Below are 14,962 nucleotides of genomic sequence, written 5' to 3'. Positions count from 1 at the left end.
GCCTAGGTTGTAGGAAGTGTAGAAAATAAATACATTTTATCTTTTCAGGTTGTATCATAGAACATTGTAGCTGAAACAGACCTTGTTCAGCAACTTCTTGTGACCCACAAGAACGCTAAGATACGGGGAAGCCAAGTTGCCAAGGTCACAGAGCTACCAGAGCCGGTCTAGAATAGAACCCAAGGCTCTTGAACTCTGGGGGGGCTTCCTTTCCTCTTCCACATCTCTGGGAGCTAAAGATACAACACGGAGTAAAAGAGAGAAAGCCTTGGGGTCCTCACGAACCCACTGCCTACACAGCATAATCAACCCTACCTTAACAGATGGGCTAAAATACACACACCAGCTTCTCCCAGATTCTTTTCTATGAAACACTGGTTCATGGGATATCAATAGATATCATGTGAAAGGGCCAGCTTCATGCTCTATGCCCATGTGATCCTGATATGAATAATCTCTTTGGAAAAATCAGATAGTTTTTTGTTTTGTTTTTGTCTGATATAATGTGGCTAGTGGTTCTGAAGTTATAATTTAATTACACTTTCTGTGCTTTACTGGAAGGACAGAAACATAGACTAAGCAGAACCGTCTGCCCTTATTTATGAAAATTCTGCTTTGCTGAACCTTAGCCATTGGACCACCTGCTGTCATCTTGCATTTCCTGGTCAAGGAAGACCATTGCCCTGACAATCTGAATGTTCAAAGCCCAGAATGTTTAAGCTAAATTGAATTGATTTCACTAGACTGTATTCACTTCTCCTAGGGACAAAAAAATATCTTCTTGATTTCAAACGCAGTATTAGGAGAGGAGTGATACTCTTAAAGAAAAGAAAGTAAGTCCATTTGAGGATCTTCCGAAAGAAATAATTTTTAAAAAAACAATGCAAAGTAGCTCAAACACACTAGAGCAGGTTTTATCTGTTTAAGACTCACAGCACCCTCCTTTTTGTGATATGTGAAGTCTTCGTGTTAACAATTAAAATTTATCATCACGAGTACCTTTTGTGCTAAAGTAAGGGGGCCCAAGTACATGGTATGGTGTTCTAAAGGCAGCCCAAATATAGGATCAAGGGCTTATTTTATAAAATATATTAGACAAAATAAATAAGGCAGCAATTTAAGCTGTCACGCAAAATGTTTTGGAAAAAGAAAAAAAAAACAGTCTGGTTTTAAGGACAATCTAATATTAACAGTGGCATGCATCACTATGCAAAACAGTCCATTTGTTTTCACCTTGACAGTAGAATTGGCTCAGTGTTATTACTCACCAGGGACAGAAATTTTTTGAAATACTTCAGTCACTCATCAGAACCTCAGTCAGGCATTCAACTCAATATAAATCATCATCCCCCAATCAAGAGCTTTTCATAGGAAAAGAGACTGACTTCATCCTTTTTTTATTGCTTGATCCACAGTTCACCTTAGCTTGGGATTTTGAAAATTCTCTCCTCAAGCACAGGGATAACGGCCTGTTCAAAGTTCCTCTGACTTCATTATAATTTAAGTAATTGCTCTCATTCTTCTTGTTAGGATGTTTCTTCCTCATTTTGATTTAAGCCTCGCTAAAGGAAACGTCACAGATGGCAGCAGGCTCAAAATGTCCATATCAGGAATCATGCTTCTGAGGAATCTTTGCCAACAGCTTTGCCCACTGCAGACAGAAGTGGAGAGAAGGCACCCACAGTCTGTGGCCCTAGGAGGTTCTGCCTTGGTGCCTGGGGAGTGTGCTGTACAAGTGGGAGAAAGTCCTAAGACTAAGATGAAACTCAATTAAAACAGCTCCTTATGATAAATATATTTCTTGCTCTCCACTATGATCATAATTCGACTATAATACTTTTACTGCATCTTTTAGTTCATTTATTAAAGATGTTAGATACCTATAATGACATTTTTTCTTATTATTAAACATAATTTTGTAGTTATTTCAAGGAAGAGAAAAACATATCCAAGGAGGAACATTTTAATTAAATCACAAACAAAGAGTGACCATTTTTTTGGTGCAAGGCACTTTCCCATGCATTATCTCATTTAATTCTCCTAAATATGCAAAGAAAGTTTTCTTAGTCTCACTTTTGCAGCTGAAGAAATCAAGGCTAATGGAGATGAGAAGTGTGTGCAAGGGCACACCAGTACTAAATGGTGTGGCTTAGACGTGAATCTAGCCAGTATTTTTTCTGCTACATCACTCATTTCTCTATAATCATGACCCTTATAAGAAAGGTACAGCTGTTCTATTGCAGTGAATTAGGAGAAATGATTGTCTCGGGTTGCTCAGTGTGATAGAGTTTCCTGAGTTGAGGGAATTTGGTACTAAAAACAAGAGAATACCAGAAAAACAAGGCAGTTGGTCACATTTAAAACTCAAAAATATTCAGTGGGATGGGTTCATTTTCATAAATTATGTGAATAGTCTTTCAACACTCCAGAATAGTCTAATTCACCATTTATTTCTCCATCTGGTGTTTAAGTAGTGGTTTTCCAGGATGCTGACTCCAGCAAGCTCTCTCACCTTTCAGTGACTCTTCGCTCTGTGATCCTTACCAGGAGTAGAAATTGGCCTTAGGAAAAGTGACACGGTTAAGAGTACAGTTGACCTTTGAACAGCATTCATTTGAAATGCAAGGGCCCATTTGTACATGGATTTTTTTTTTCAATAAATACAGTATGGCACTGTAAATGTATTTTCTCCTCCTCTTGATTTTCTTAATATTTTCTTTTCTTCAGCATATTTCATTGTAAGAATACAGTATATATTACATATACAAAATATGTGTTAATTGTTTATATTATTGGTAAGTCCGTAGGCTTATTATTGGTCCACAGTAGGCTATTAGTCTTTAAGTCTTTGGGAGGTCAACATTTATATGCAGATTTTTGACCATGGGTTTGGGGGGCAGTGGTCGGCACCCCTATCTCCTGCATTGTTCAAGGGGAGCCTGTAAATATAGACTCTCCCAATGTCACTGCGGAGGCATGAATGAAGAGGTCTTTCCCCAAGCCCAGCACAGATTCTTTTTTGTGAAGTCATTACCTAGAGAATGCTCAGTGATCCCAAATGAACACTGAAAACCTGGTTCTGTGGTTTTAGTTGTTCCAGCCAACCTGTGAATCCAAGGCTAACTACCCTGAGGTGTGAGCCCCTTCCCTAGAATCATGCTGGAGAGAGCACCCTTCCCATCTGGCCTCTCTTGTGCCTCGGAGCTTCATGCCTGCCATGCTCCCATATGCTGAGCTGTACAGGAGGACAGAGCTGGAGACTACTTGAGTACAAGCCCTCATGGGCTGCTCAAGTCCACTCTTTTTTCCTGGTTTCACACTTCCTAGAATAGAATTTGCCTAATGATAAGAAATAGTGGGGTGTAGCACTTAATTAAAAATTGGCCAAACTCAAACCAACCAAAACTGGTTTAAAAACAAATAGACATTTCTGGGGCGCCTGGGTGGCTCAGTGGGCTGAGCCGCTGCCTTCGGCTTAGGTCATGATCTCAGGGTCCTGGGATCGAGTCCCGCATCGGGCTCTCTGCTTGGCAGGGAGCCTGCTTTCCTCTCTCTCTCTCTCTGCCTGCCTCTCCATCTACTTGTGATTTCTCTCTGTCAAATAAATAAATAAAATCTTAAAAAAAAAAAAACAAATAGACATTTTTATGAAAATAAAAGAAAATATTAATGTAATAGTGAATTACCTATATTTTCACTCTTGCATTACTTACTTTAGGGAGTTGAAAGTTTCAACTCATAATCTCTTTCACTCTTATTTTCTAAGCAAGGACATATTTTGCCCACAGTCAAAATAAAGAGTCCCGACTACTTCTGTTACAGCTTCTCTCCCTGTAGAGCAGAGGGTGAAAATTCAGACTAGCTCTGTTTGTGCTACACCATGTTCACTAAACTGTTGGAAAGCACCCTGCAGCAAATATAACATGTACATGTATTAGCATATATTCCTAGACATATATATAGACAGTAGACACGGGGCTTTGTAGAGATGGTGCATCCTAGAAGCAACTGGTCGCTTTTTGGGGTAAAAGAAGACTTCTGGTTGGGCATACACAGGCAAGATTTTTATACCAGAACCTATCTGGAGCGCAGTTAAACACGCTTTACTAGATCTCAGTTGGCAAATTACCGGACTTTTGTAAAAACATTGGAATAGAATAGACAAAGGAAGTTCAATTTTCTGGTGCCAGATTCTCATTAAGAACATTTTAATGAAGCTGCATTTGTGTTTCTTATTTCTAGGGGAAAATAAGCTGGTAGGGGACCTTCTGGTCTTAGGAGGAGCCACGTTATATGGTATTTCCAACGTCTGGGAAGAATACATCATCCGAACCCTGAGTCGAGTGGAATTTCTGGGGATGATTGGACTCTTTGGGGCTTTTTTCAGCGGAATTCAATTGTGAGTAAAAATGATAAGAAATTCATGGGGTGGGATTATGGACATTGGGGAGGGTATGTGATTTGGTGAGTGCTGTGAAGTGTGTAAACCTGGTGATTCACAGACCTGTACCCCTGGGGATAAAAATATATGTTTATAAAAAATAAAAAATTAAAAAAATTAAAAAAAAATAAAAATTAAAAAAAAAATAAAATAAAAAAAATGATAAGAAATTCAGACAGTAGATACTCTTAGGGCTTATTCTAATTATTTTCATTTAGGGTACAGTTTGTTGCTTTATTTTATAAAAATCAAGACTGGAAGCCTTTCACTAACCTCCTCCATGAAATCTGAAAACTCAGCATCTTTCTTAGTAAACTTCTTCAAAACTAAACAAGTTTATTATCAATTATTAGAAAACCACTTAGTGGACTCTGAGCACAATTTATAAGAAAGCAGTAGAAGTACACTGGTTCTCCCAAACCAGCCAGTGGTTTTACTTAGAGAAGTAGAATAGCAAAGCATAAATGCCATGATTGGATGCACTTCTGAAGAGGGACACCTGTTTACTCCTGACAACAACTGCTAGAAAGCTCACAGTGTAAGTTTGTCCTTTCACAAGTTCATTCTTTTATTGCTCAAGGATTTGCCTGAAGGAACCATATTTCAAATTCATCTCTTAGAAGTTTGGTGTTCTCTTGTCCTTAAACATATGGAGATAAAACACAGACATTCATCAAGCATCTGAAAGTCCAAAACACCCCACCTGTCTTGATGTATATGTGTTACCACAGACTAGTGCCTCAGAATCATCATGAGAATAAGTGTCAAACGAAGCACACTTTTCCATCAAGAAAGACCATATGTTTTAGTTTCACATAAGGGGTAAAGATGGATAGTACAGCCCGCAGTCTGATTTCACCCAATCCCTTTCTATAAGGCAAGTGCCTTGTCATTGTATCAATTCAGTATCTTAAATTATTTATGGAAGATATTTTGGCATTGCCTTAAACATGTTTTGCCAATAGGCAGTTTCCAAGAATCCTCCAAATCTTCGTATCCCAAGACATGGGGAGAAAACCCCATAGCAAACGGGGCACGAAGATGGGCAGGGTCTCTGAAAAGGATTTATTTTTGATTCATTTTGAAAGTGGGATGGCATTTTTAAAGCTCCTAAATTTGTTGCTTCAACTTTGTGAGAGGAAAAGAGATTGCCCTGTTCAACAATTCATAACCAACATTTTGTAGATAGAGAGCTCGTTTTATGGATTCTTATTCCTGAATCCAAAAAATATCCACAGCTATCCAGCACTCATTTGTTTTCATTGTAGTCCATTTGAGTGACGAGAGCCCCTCAGCGCCACTGCTGGCAAAATCAAAGTGGCACAGGGCTGTGTGTGTCAAATGGGGTATGTTGAGTGTGCGCCCCAACCAACATATTTCTGGTGGAGCAGGGCCAGTTTACCCTCCTGGTCCTCTTCTGGAGCTGTGGTTCTCAAAGTGTGTTTTTCTCACCAGCAGCAGCCGCACCACAGGAGAACTTGCCCCCCTCACACAGCCCAGATCTGCCAAACTCATATCTCTGGGGAAGGAACAGGGAAACTGTTTCAACATGCTCCTCATATGGCTTTTTGGCACCTTAAGGTTTGAGAACCACTGCCCTAGAGAACCCTCAATCAGAAAACTGACTTCGAAAAAAACCTGATTAAACCTGCTAGCACAGAAATTTTCCCTACCTCACCAATGACTTGTCAGAATGCATCTAAGCAAGAAGAAATCAAGGCCTGCAGGCCGACTCTCTGGGGAAAAGGCCAGTGGGAGGTTGGAATGCCACCATGCCCTCGCCGCACCTGCCGGGAGGAACCTCAGGTTGCCAAAGCAGACTTCCCTATCCCTGGCCCAAGGTTGTTTTTGCAATTTGGTGGTTGTTTTGTGACTTGCACAAATCTGATAAATGAAAAAATAAGGAAAAAATAAAAGGGTAGGACGCATTATAATCTCGCTCATGGGGTCTGTTTTCTTTGAATTTGCAGAGCCATAATGGAGCACAAGGAGCTGTTAAAGGTGCCCTGGGATTGGCAAATAGGTAAGAGCTTTGCTCACCTAAAAATCCTGTTTTTAGTAAACCCGAGGGATACGTTTGAAGAGTGATGTGGGTGGGTGTGAGGCAGGAAACATGAAAGGATTCAGAATGCAAAGGACAAAGGAAAATGAAATCCCTTGTCATTTTAGGAATTTGTGTACACGGTAAGAGACTAACCTGCATGATTTCTAATGTTTCCTAATTGAGCTACTGCCCATTATCATCGTCAAGATGCCATTAGTGTACACACAGAAGTATGTTATTAGGTTAAAGACCAACCAGAAAGAAATAATGCTCAGAGGCAGTGGTGGGACATAATTGACAGCAATTTTCTCTAGCCAAGAGACACAAAACTGATGTGATCATTAAAAAGTGGCACTTTAGTAAAGGGGGAAAAATGAACAAAAATGCATAAAAGAAAACAATGTAATGGGCATTTTGAGCCCATAAAAACCTTTTCAGAAGGGAGCACTTTGCACATAAGAAACGGTTAATTGATCTCCAAGTAGACTGGGTGGAAAATACCAGACCCGCTCGAGCAAGTTAATGGTCATCCAGGGTATCTCAGATTCCACCTGTTCTGAAAATCACTTTTCTTTAAAAAAAAAAAAAAGAAAAAAAATTGGGACAAGGATTTAAGATCCTAGGTGATTGCTGTAAAGATCACACAGCAAGCCCTGAAAGGTATTTAAAACCTTCTGCCTAGATACCCCTTCAGTGTCTATACCAAGATGCATGGTATGAGGCCAGTATGCCAGCAATGAGCACAGGGCGTGGCTTATAAGGGTGCTTGGAAAACACACACTGTGAATGAGTGCGGGCTGAAGCCAGATCGCCCACACGGAAGGAGGCTGCTGGAGACCCCTCCAGCTTACGTGCATTTTGATGAGATTGACGGCTTTAGTCAAATTCTGCTTCCACCAGCAGGGACAGCAATGACATAAGCTTCCCGGCACCGCCTTACCTACCCCTGACCTGGAAGTGTTCAAGGCCAGCTGGCTGCTGACATGATTCCCTCGGAAGGCACCCCGCCAGCTACAGAATCATGTATGACTCTCCCTAGGGGTTATCACTAGTGACTTCAAGGGCTGCCGCCTCTTGTGTCTGTCACAGAATCCTGCCATTTAGTTTCTTGTGTGTTTTGCTCTAGAATGTTACCATTCAGTGAAAATCACTAGAAGAGAGGGGGTGTGAAGAGGAGAGGAGGGCCAGCGGGGAAAGGAAAGCAGCTGCAGGTTACAGAGGCATTTGCCTTTGAGACTCTCGGAGCCAGGAAACAAAACGTGACCCGTGCTTGGTAACACTTCACACGCAGTGGTGTAAATTCATTTCATATTGATAGTCACGGCAGTGATCAAAAATAATTTGTCCTCTAGTGATATGGATGTCATATGCATCTCCACCGAGGTTCTATTCTAATTCAGTGTTAGTTAAATGTGGCGTCCAAAGGTAGTTTTACTCTTAACTCTCCTGTTGTCATTAAACTGTCAGTCCCCTGTAGTCCACGCTGATGGAAGGTAGGATAAAAGGAATACATTATAGAGCCATCAGTTTAATTCCTGGCTGGAGATGAGGCTGAACTGGGCAAGAAAGATATGCATCGTTTTCTTTCCAAAACATCGATAGGGTTGGGTTTGAGATTTTTTTACACAAGGGCTGCCTCCGTCCTCATTATCTTATCCTGACCAACTACACAGTGTCATGGTTTAGCTCAGTTCTGGGCACAAAATGTTCAGTGAATAAATGTTTACTATAAATGAGTGAAGGGCAAGCAAAGGTGACAGGGCCTGTTCGGCCCCTCTCCTCTTTCAAAACCTAGAGAACAGGGGAGTGGTGGGGGGATAGCCAGAGGTCTAGGCTTGACATCACCCTCTCATTTTGGGGAACTGGGAGATGCCATACTAGTTCTGGGGACCAAGAGGTCGGGAGATGTGGCGGTAGGGCAGGGTGTGTGTGTGTGTCAGTGTCCTCCCTAGCATCCCTGCATTCCTTGGGAAGTCACCCAAGAGTGCTGAGCTCTGATCGCTGTCTCTGGTGGAAAGCTCACAGCATCTTAGGTAAGAGACCAAAATCCAAGACTCTTCCTCTCCCACCATCTGTCAGAACATTTCTCTCCCTCCCCTGTCTCCACCTCAGCAATCCCCCTCACTCTGTCTCTCGGACAGCTCCTATATTTGACATTTTATCAAAGTAAAAAGATTTTTTTTTCCTACAGAGAAAATGGGATAATAAATGTATTTTATCTTTTCTGTACTTGGAAGGCACTTTTTAAGACAGATTCCATTATTTTCCTATCACATTTGCAAGATGCAGAGAGTAATTCAAAGCAAGAAGACCACCTTAATTGTTGTGTGCTTCATTTCTTTGTTTTACCCTACCCAGCGGAGAGCCTGGGTGTGAGTATGCAATCGTTAAATTCCAGTAAAATGTTCGACCTAACAGAGCTCAAATGTCCTGTGGAGCAGGTGTGTTCGAATCACCGTCAGAAATCTAGTAAATGGCTTCAACATTCCCTTTATCCCGTTTGCCATATTGTGTTAAAGGACTTGTGAGCAGATACCAACTGGTGTGAAAGCCAAACGTCAAAGGAAAGGAAAACTGCGCGGCGGGACAGAGAGCACAGGTTCGCTGTATGCAGGGGTCCCTTCTTGGCTCTTGTGGGTGATGTGTGTTTTGGTTTTGGTTTTCTCCTGGAGGCCGAAATAAGAGATTTGACCTTTCCCTGAAGATGGAGTAATGGGACCACGGAGCAGGAAGGAACTTCGGGCTAATTAAGAGCGTACCTTTTTTACCGAGGCTGAATCAGAGATCTGGGGAGGTGAGGCCACGGAGGAGGCCAATGGCTGCCTGTGGGTGGAGGTGTTGGGGAGTGGGGGGGGGGGACCGATAGGGTTGCGCATTCTCTGAGCAAGCCCTACCCACCTCGGGCGCTTGCCTACTCGGCCTAATGCACATGGGCTAAGAAGACGTCTTTAAGAATTAAAAATGTTTTTAAATATCTAGTATACTCAAAGGAAAGTGAAAGACAGAACATCAGTGGGATCCCAAAGGGATGAGATAAAACATATTCAGCATACACGGACGCTTACTATATACACGTGTGTGTCATATCTATCATATCTAAAGGTATGTCACAAGTCATGCCTCCTGTATTTATCATGTATGTATTATATATAAAATGAGATGCTCATTAGAATCACATCAGATGCTCCATCGAAGCCCTGTTTCTCTTCATAATAATCAAACAATATGGACTGGGGGTATATGCTTAGAATTGAAAGTCCGACAGCCTGCGTCCTGAGGGCAAGTTACTCAGCCTCTGTATGCTGGTTTTCCTGTTTATCCACAGATCTGTTTCTGACCCTTCCTCTGCTGTGCTCTGCAGAGGCTGACTTATGCAAACTACACTTCCCAGGCTGTGCTGTTAAGTGGCTTCCAACTAGATTTGACCAACGGGAGGCAGCAGGAGATCGGAGGGTGGGAGGAAGAAAGAAATCAGGCTGCGTCTCCTTGTTTCCCTCTGTTCGGAGTCAGGTCCCTAGAAAAGGCGGAGTGGCCTCTGAGTGGTTGACTGTCCCTTTGCTGGGCTTTCCTACCTTCTGACCCCCGAGCACATCGCCTCCTCCCTGGATCTCTCTAGCTCCAGGAGTGTGAATAACTTCCTGCTACTGCTAATCTCTGGGATGCCTCATCACCCCTTTTCCCCCATCACCCACTCAAGCACCTTTGTGACTTGTGCCCCATATTAAATGTCCTCTATTGAACCTGAGGTATGGACTGTTTCTTAACTGATACTTTCTTTCAGGCTGTTTCCTTTCCTATATAAATAGGGTAACAATAGTAATGGTCTTTTCTATGGTTGTAGATATTTGTTAACATATCTAAAGTACAGGGCATGTAGCAAGCACACAAGTGATATGAACCGATAGTATTCTTTCTCATTCCTTTGACTTAAATCTCTTTAGCGCAGGAGGAAAACAGCTCCCGAACGCTGTCTTTTGTGAGAGAGAAAGCGCGGCAAGTAAGAAATGGCTATACACACACCTTGTCTGCAAAAGCAGTTGTTGCAGCCATTAGAGAGCTGTCAGTCAAAAAAATCACTCAGTTCCTTTGTTTGATCACATTGATTGACAGTTGGAAAGCCCCGCACAGACAGTGCGCTGGGCCTTCAGGTGTATTGCGCACATCCACGAGCCAGCTCATGTCCACCTCCGGGCAGCATGTCAGCAAACTGCAGTAACCCTGCACACCTGCCTCGGTCTGATCCTGAGTCCCAGTGGCTGAGCACGCTCTGCTCTCAAAACAGGATGTTCTCACGCAAAAGCATCGGTTGACCTAGCAAAGTGGTGAGCTGGGATGGCGTAAATATTCCATCCCTGTCTCCCTAAATTTAATTTCTGCGGTTTTTAAAAAATAGGTTTAGAGAGTTTGAGCTTGAAGCACCCTGACATTGCCCGATGAGTAGAAGGAAACTTTGCCGTGGGTCTCGTTCGCTCTTCCATGGCTCACCAGCCATATGGCCACTTCTCTGAGCCTGCTAATTACATACCCAACTCCTTGCTGGACAGATCCTCTTGGTTGATGCATAAGCGTCTAAAACTAAAAGGAAGCTTTTTATTTCCCCTGAAAACCTGTCTGCTCTCAGTTCTCTGCATCTTGGTAAATGGCACCATAATTCACACAGTTTCTAAACTAACTCATGAGATCCCCTGGGTATCCCTGATGGCCCCAGACTATCACCAGGGCTTGCTGAGTGTCCACAGACCCAGCCACTCTTCTTCACCTCCACTGCCGTCCTGAGCAGAGCCACGAGGATCCCTTGCCTGGGCTAGGACACTGTACCTCTCGCTGGTCTGCCATGCTCTCTCCTGCCAGTCCTTTCTTGGCAGCAGGCAGAGCTCTCGTTTGAAGATGTGGATCCGGTGTTAGCCTTGTTACCAGCTCCTTAATGGCTTCCTATTACAACTAGAACAAGATGTCAATTTCCTTCGTAGACCTACACGGCCCTGCATAATCCATCCTCTGCCTAATTTTCCACCTTTGTCCCTTCCTACTGCCCCATTCTGTTCATTCTCCCCAGATGTCCTGGCCCATGGCAGCTCCAAGAACACGTGGGGCCCTGTCATCAGGGTTTTTCATTTGCAGAGCTCTCTGCCTAAAATGTTCTTGCCCTGGGTCCTCCCTGGCCATTTCCTTTTAGTCCTTCAGCATTCGAGGTAAATTCCACTTGCACAAAGAAGACTTAGCCAGTCGCCCTTCCTGAAGCAAGCCCCCTGCCATTCCCTAAAATGAACCCTTTGACCACCCCCCCTCTTAGCACTAAAGCAACTCTAAGCTTCTTACCCATTCTGTTTTCCATAGCTTTGCTAGGCGAGGGTACAATAAATACTCAGTGAATACATTTGAATAATGAGTGAATATAAAACATCAGATCCCACATGTGAGGTGGGATCAGTGCCAGGTAAGGTGTACCAGGTAAGGTGATGGAAGGGTAGGATTCTGGAACTTTCTAGCTCAATCATATTTAATCTAAATCACTGATGCAATTTAAAAAGAAAAAAGGCACTGGTACCTGGACTATATTCTGACCAAGTTTGATTTTTGTGGACTTTTAGTAGATTAGTTTCAGGATATAGCTTTTTCTTAGTCTTTTAATCCCAGATTTTTTTTTTTTTAAGGAACACTGCACTAAATTTATGTCTTTTCCTGTGTTGTTTTTAAATTATTTAGTATTATGCTTTTAGTAACTTGGTTAAAAGGAAAATGAATTATAAGTAGCATGAAACCCAGTTTCAGGAGAAGTGACTGTTTTTAGGGAATTAAAACTTGTGATGGAGAGTCAGAAGATATCTGATATTACTATGACAGAATATCCAGAAGAGGACTTGCACTTGACTGAGCTAGGAAAGTGGTTCTTCTAGTTTCCTCTTAGGGCATTTCCACCACACTAGAGGGGGCTATTGTACTGAGTTTGCTTACTTAATGTTCAGAATAATCTTTTCATATAGATTTGCTATGGCTTTCCTTACACTGAGAATCCAAAATGTATAGGATGATGATTTATGCTCTTACATACTTCTCATATGGGAAACCAAATTTCTCTTCGGAGGAACCACTAGTCTTCATAGTCAAAGGGACTAAGTAGGTGTCCAGTATCTATAAAATCCTCCCCAATTCATAAGATTCAGATAAAGCGATCATCTCACAGCCCACATCAGACACATTTAATCAAAGATTCCTTTGGAAAGGTTGGAAGCTTTAATTGCATTAAAATGCCCAAAGATCCACTGAATTATTTTACTTATGCTTATTCTATGCTTTATTCTGTCAAGGTAGACAATAAGCCTTACTTTTGTACATTTGTATTGTATCACCACCTAGTAAAAGGTGAACCAAATTCTGCATTTAGCCATGAACTCCTGCTTGGGGCCCAACAAAATTGTATACTTATGGAATTAGTATGAACAATTGTATGTCTAGTTAAATTGAGAAAGAATTTTAGAGGATGAGAGTCTGACCCTATAGCACTTTAAGGACTTTTTTAAAAAACTTTGTTTTACGACACTTAACTCTCTGATAGTCTATGAAGCATTTAGTTAACGATGTCTAGAACAGCAGAGCCTACTACATGTGAGAACCCGCAGTGTGCTAGGGAAGTAGGACTCTGTTTATTGGGGTGTAGGACTGAGCGGGTGTAGGACTGAGAGGGATGCACAAATCTGGAAGAAATTCACAGGTCGTCTTGTGCTCAGAGAATGAAGTGGTCTGCCCAAGGCCACCCAATTAGGATTCCAGTTCTGACCTAGTCCATATCACTGTGACATGTGAGCCCTTCAGTCTTGAAGACTATATATATATATATATATATATATATATATATATATTCATAACTGTGAACAATACATGGAACCCAGTAGTTCCCATTTTGCAAACAAAAAAGAGACTTTAAAAAATGCTTTAAAAGACATAGATAGGAAAAGTAGAGTACAGCACCATTGGAAACAGAATTAAGAAGGCTCGACCCCATATTCTGCCTCCAGCCACTAGGAGGCACTCCTTCCCAGAAGAAGCAAAAGATCTGCTTATGTGGTGGGAAGCAGAAAGTTCATTTCCCACATGAAGATTTTTACTTTTTATTTTATGTTTTAGCGGCCTATTACCCAATAATAAAAGCCACTAGCAGAGTGGAGTAAAACTCTCTGTGTCGTGGTAAACGGCACAAGCCAGCCCCCTTCTCCCCGGTGCCGGGGTCCTCAGAGGCCCCCAGAGGATGCTGTCCATCACCCCTCTTCCCTTTCCCCACAGGACTGCTCTATGTGGGCTTTAGCGCCTGCATGTTTGGCCTCTACAGCTTCATGCCAGTCGTCATAAAGAAGACCAGTGCCACTTCAGTCAACCTCTCCCTGCTCACAGCAGATTTGTACAGCCTGTTCTGCGGACTGTTTCTCTTCCATTACAAGGTAAGTTGAGCCACTGCTCCCCTGTGAAGACAGGACTTGGTGGGAAATACACATACAGGTGGAAATGCCCTGTGGTGGGAAGCCCCAATTTTCTGGAAGGAAGTAGGAGGGCAACTCTCGCCAGTGCCCCCCACCTGCCTCCCCACCCTGGATCTGGATATTCACATTTCCACTGGAACACAGAGGCAAGAGACCCGTAACTACAGGCACTTAAAAGGGAAAAAGATAAGGGAAGGGCTTTTGGATCATGGGAGACAGTTTTTTTCTGATACCATTCAGCCCAGAAGCTACTCTTTTTCCAGCCTAAAGCTAGGAAGATGGGCACAATTCCCAAACTAGAACCACAAAATGGATTCTAGCAAAGGCACTGGCAGGGCACATTCTCTTTGGAGCAGTGATCTAGTGCCTGCAATTTCTGTTTTGCTATTTTCATAGCAAGCATGAATGGAAAATGCTAACACACTAGAAATACTGTTTCTTCACTGAAAGATTAGGGCTTGGAGTCAATGAATGCAGAGATCTTGTGAAGGATTTACAGCTCAGACTGTGACCAGGGTGAAAAAGGATGAATATGAAGTATCCAAACCAGGTAAGACCAAACTAGGACAGGGTAAAGAAGAGGCGGAAGAAAGAAAGATTACTCCAACCACTTCCAGCCAAAGACTTCACCAGTGATGTGACAGATAACATCACCAGCCCATCGGTGTGGCCAGCTGAAGGGGCCTCTTGGTGGGCGGGACATCTTCAACCAGGTTAACCCAGGTTTGGAGGTTCCCTGTACTTGAAATGACCCGAGGCAAAGCAGCAGAAGTGAGTAATTGGAAATATGACTGGGTAAGCTAAAGTCATAGCCAACGACCAGACTCAGTAGGGCAGACAGGGGTGGAAAAGTGGTCACAAACAAGGTTAGCAGAGAGGACCAGAAGCAGATCTGGAAGACAAGAGGTGGAGAAAGTGGCCATGGCAGAGCACAGGGTTCAAGTGCCGAGTTCCTGTTTTACAAGGAGCCCTGTGCCCAGTGTGGTGGCAGAAATGACAGCT

The 14,962-nt window shown here is 42.6% G+C and overlaps 1 protein-coding gene across 1 annotated transcript in view; it reads left to right on the top strand.

Annotated features, from left to right (window-relative positions):
- The window catches only part of SLC35F1 (solute carrier family 35 member F1), a 387,854-nt gene that overhangs the window by 342,834 nt on the left and 30,058 nt on the right, over window positions 1–14,962 (top strand). Inside the window, exons 5-7 of the mRNA XM_045071150.1 lie at window positions 4,243–4,399; window positions 6,412–6,464; window positions 13,767–13,921. Coding sequence (XP_044927085.1) covers window positions 4,243–4,399; window positions 6,412–6,464; window positions 13,767–13,921 — 365 coding nt within the window. The remainder of the gene's footprint in view (window positions 1–4,242; window positions 4,400–6,411; window positions 6,465–13,766; window positions 13,922–14,962) is intronic.

This window comes from Mustela putorius, unplaced genomic scaffold (assembly GCF_011764305.1).
Source record: "Mustela putorius furo isolate JIRA1106 unplaced genomic scaffold, ASM1176430v1.1 tig00003983_pilon_pilon_pilon, whole genome shotgun sequence".
In the NCBI taxonomy this organism is placed as follows: domain Eukaryota; kingdom Metazoa; phylum Chordata; class Mammalia; order Carnivora; family Mustelidae; genus Mustela; species Mustela putorius.
The sequence above is the reverse complement of the archived record's forward strand: the minus strand, read 5'-3'. Positions and strand labels throughout refer to the sequence as shown.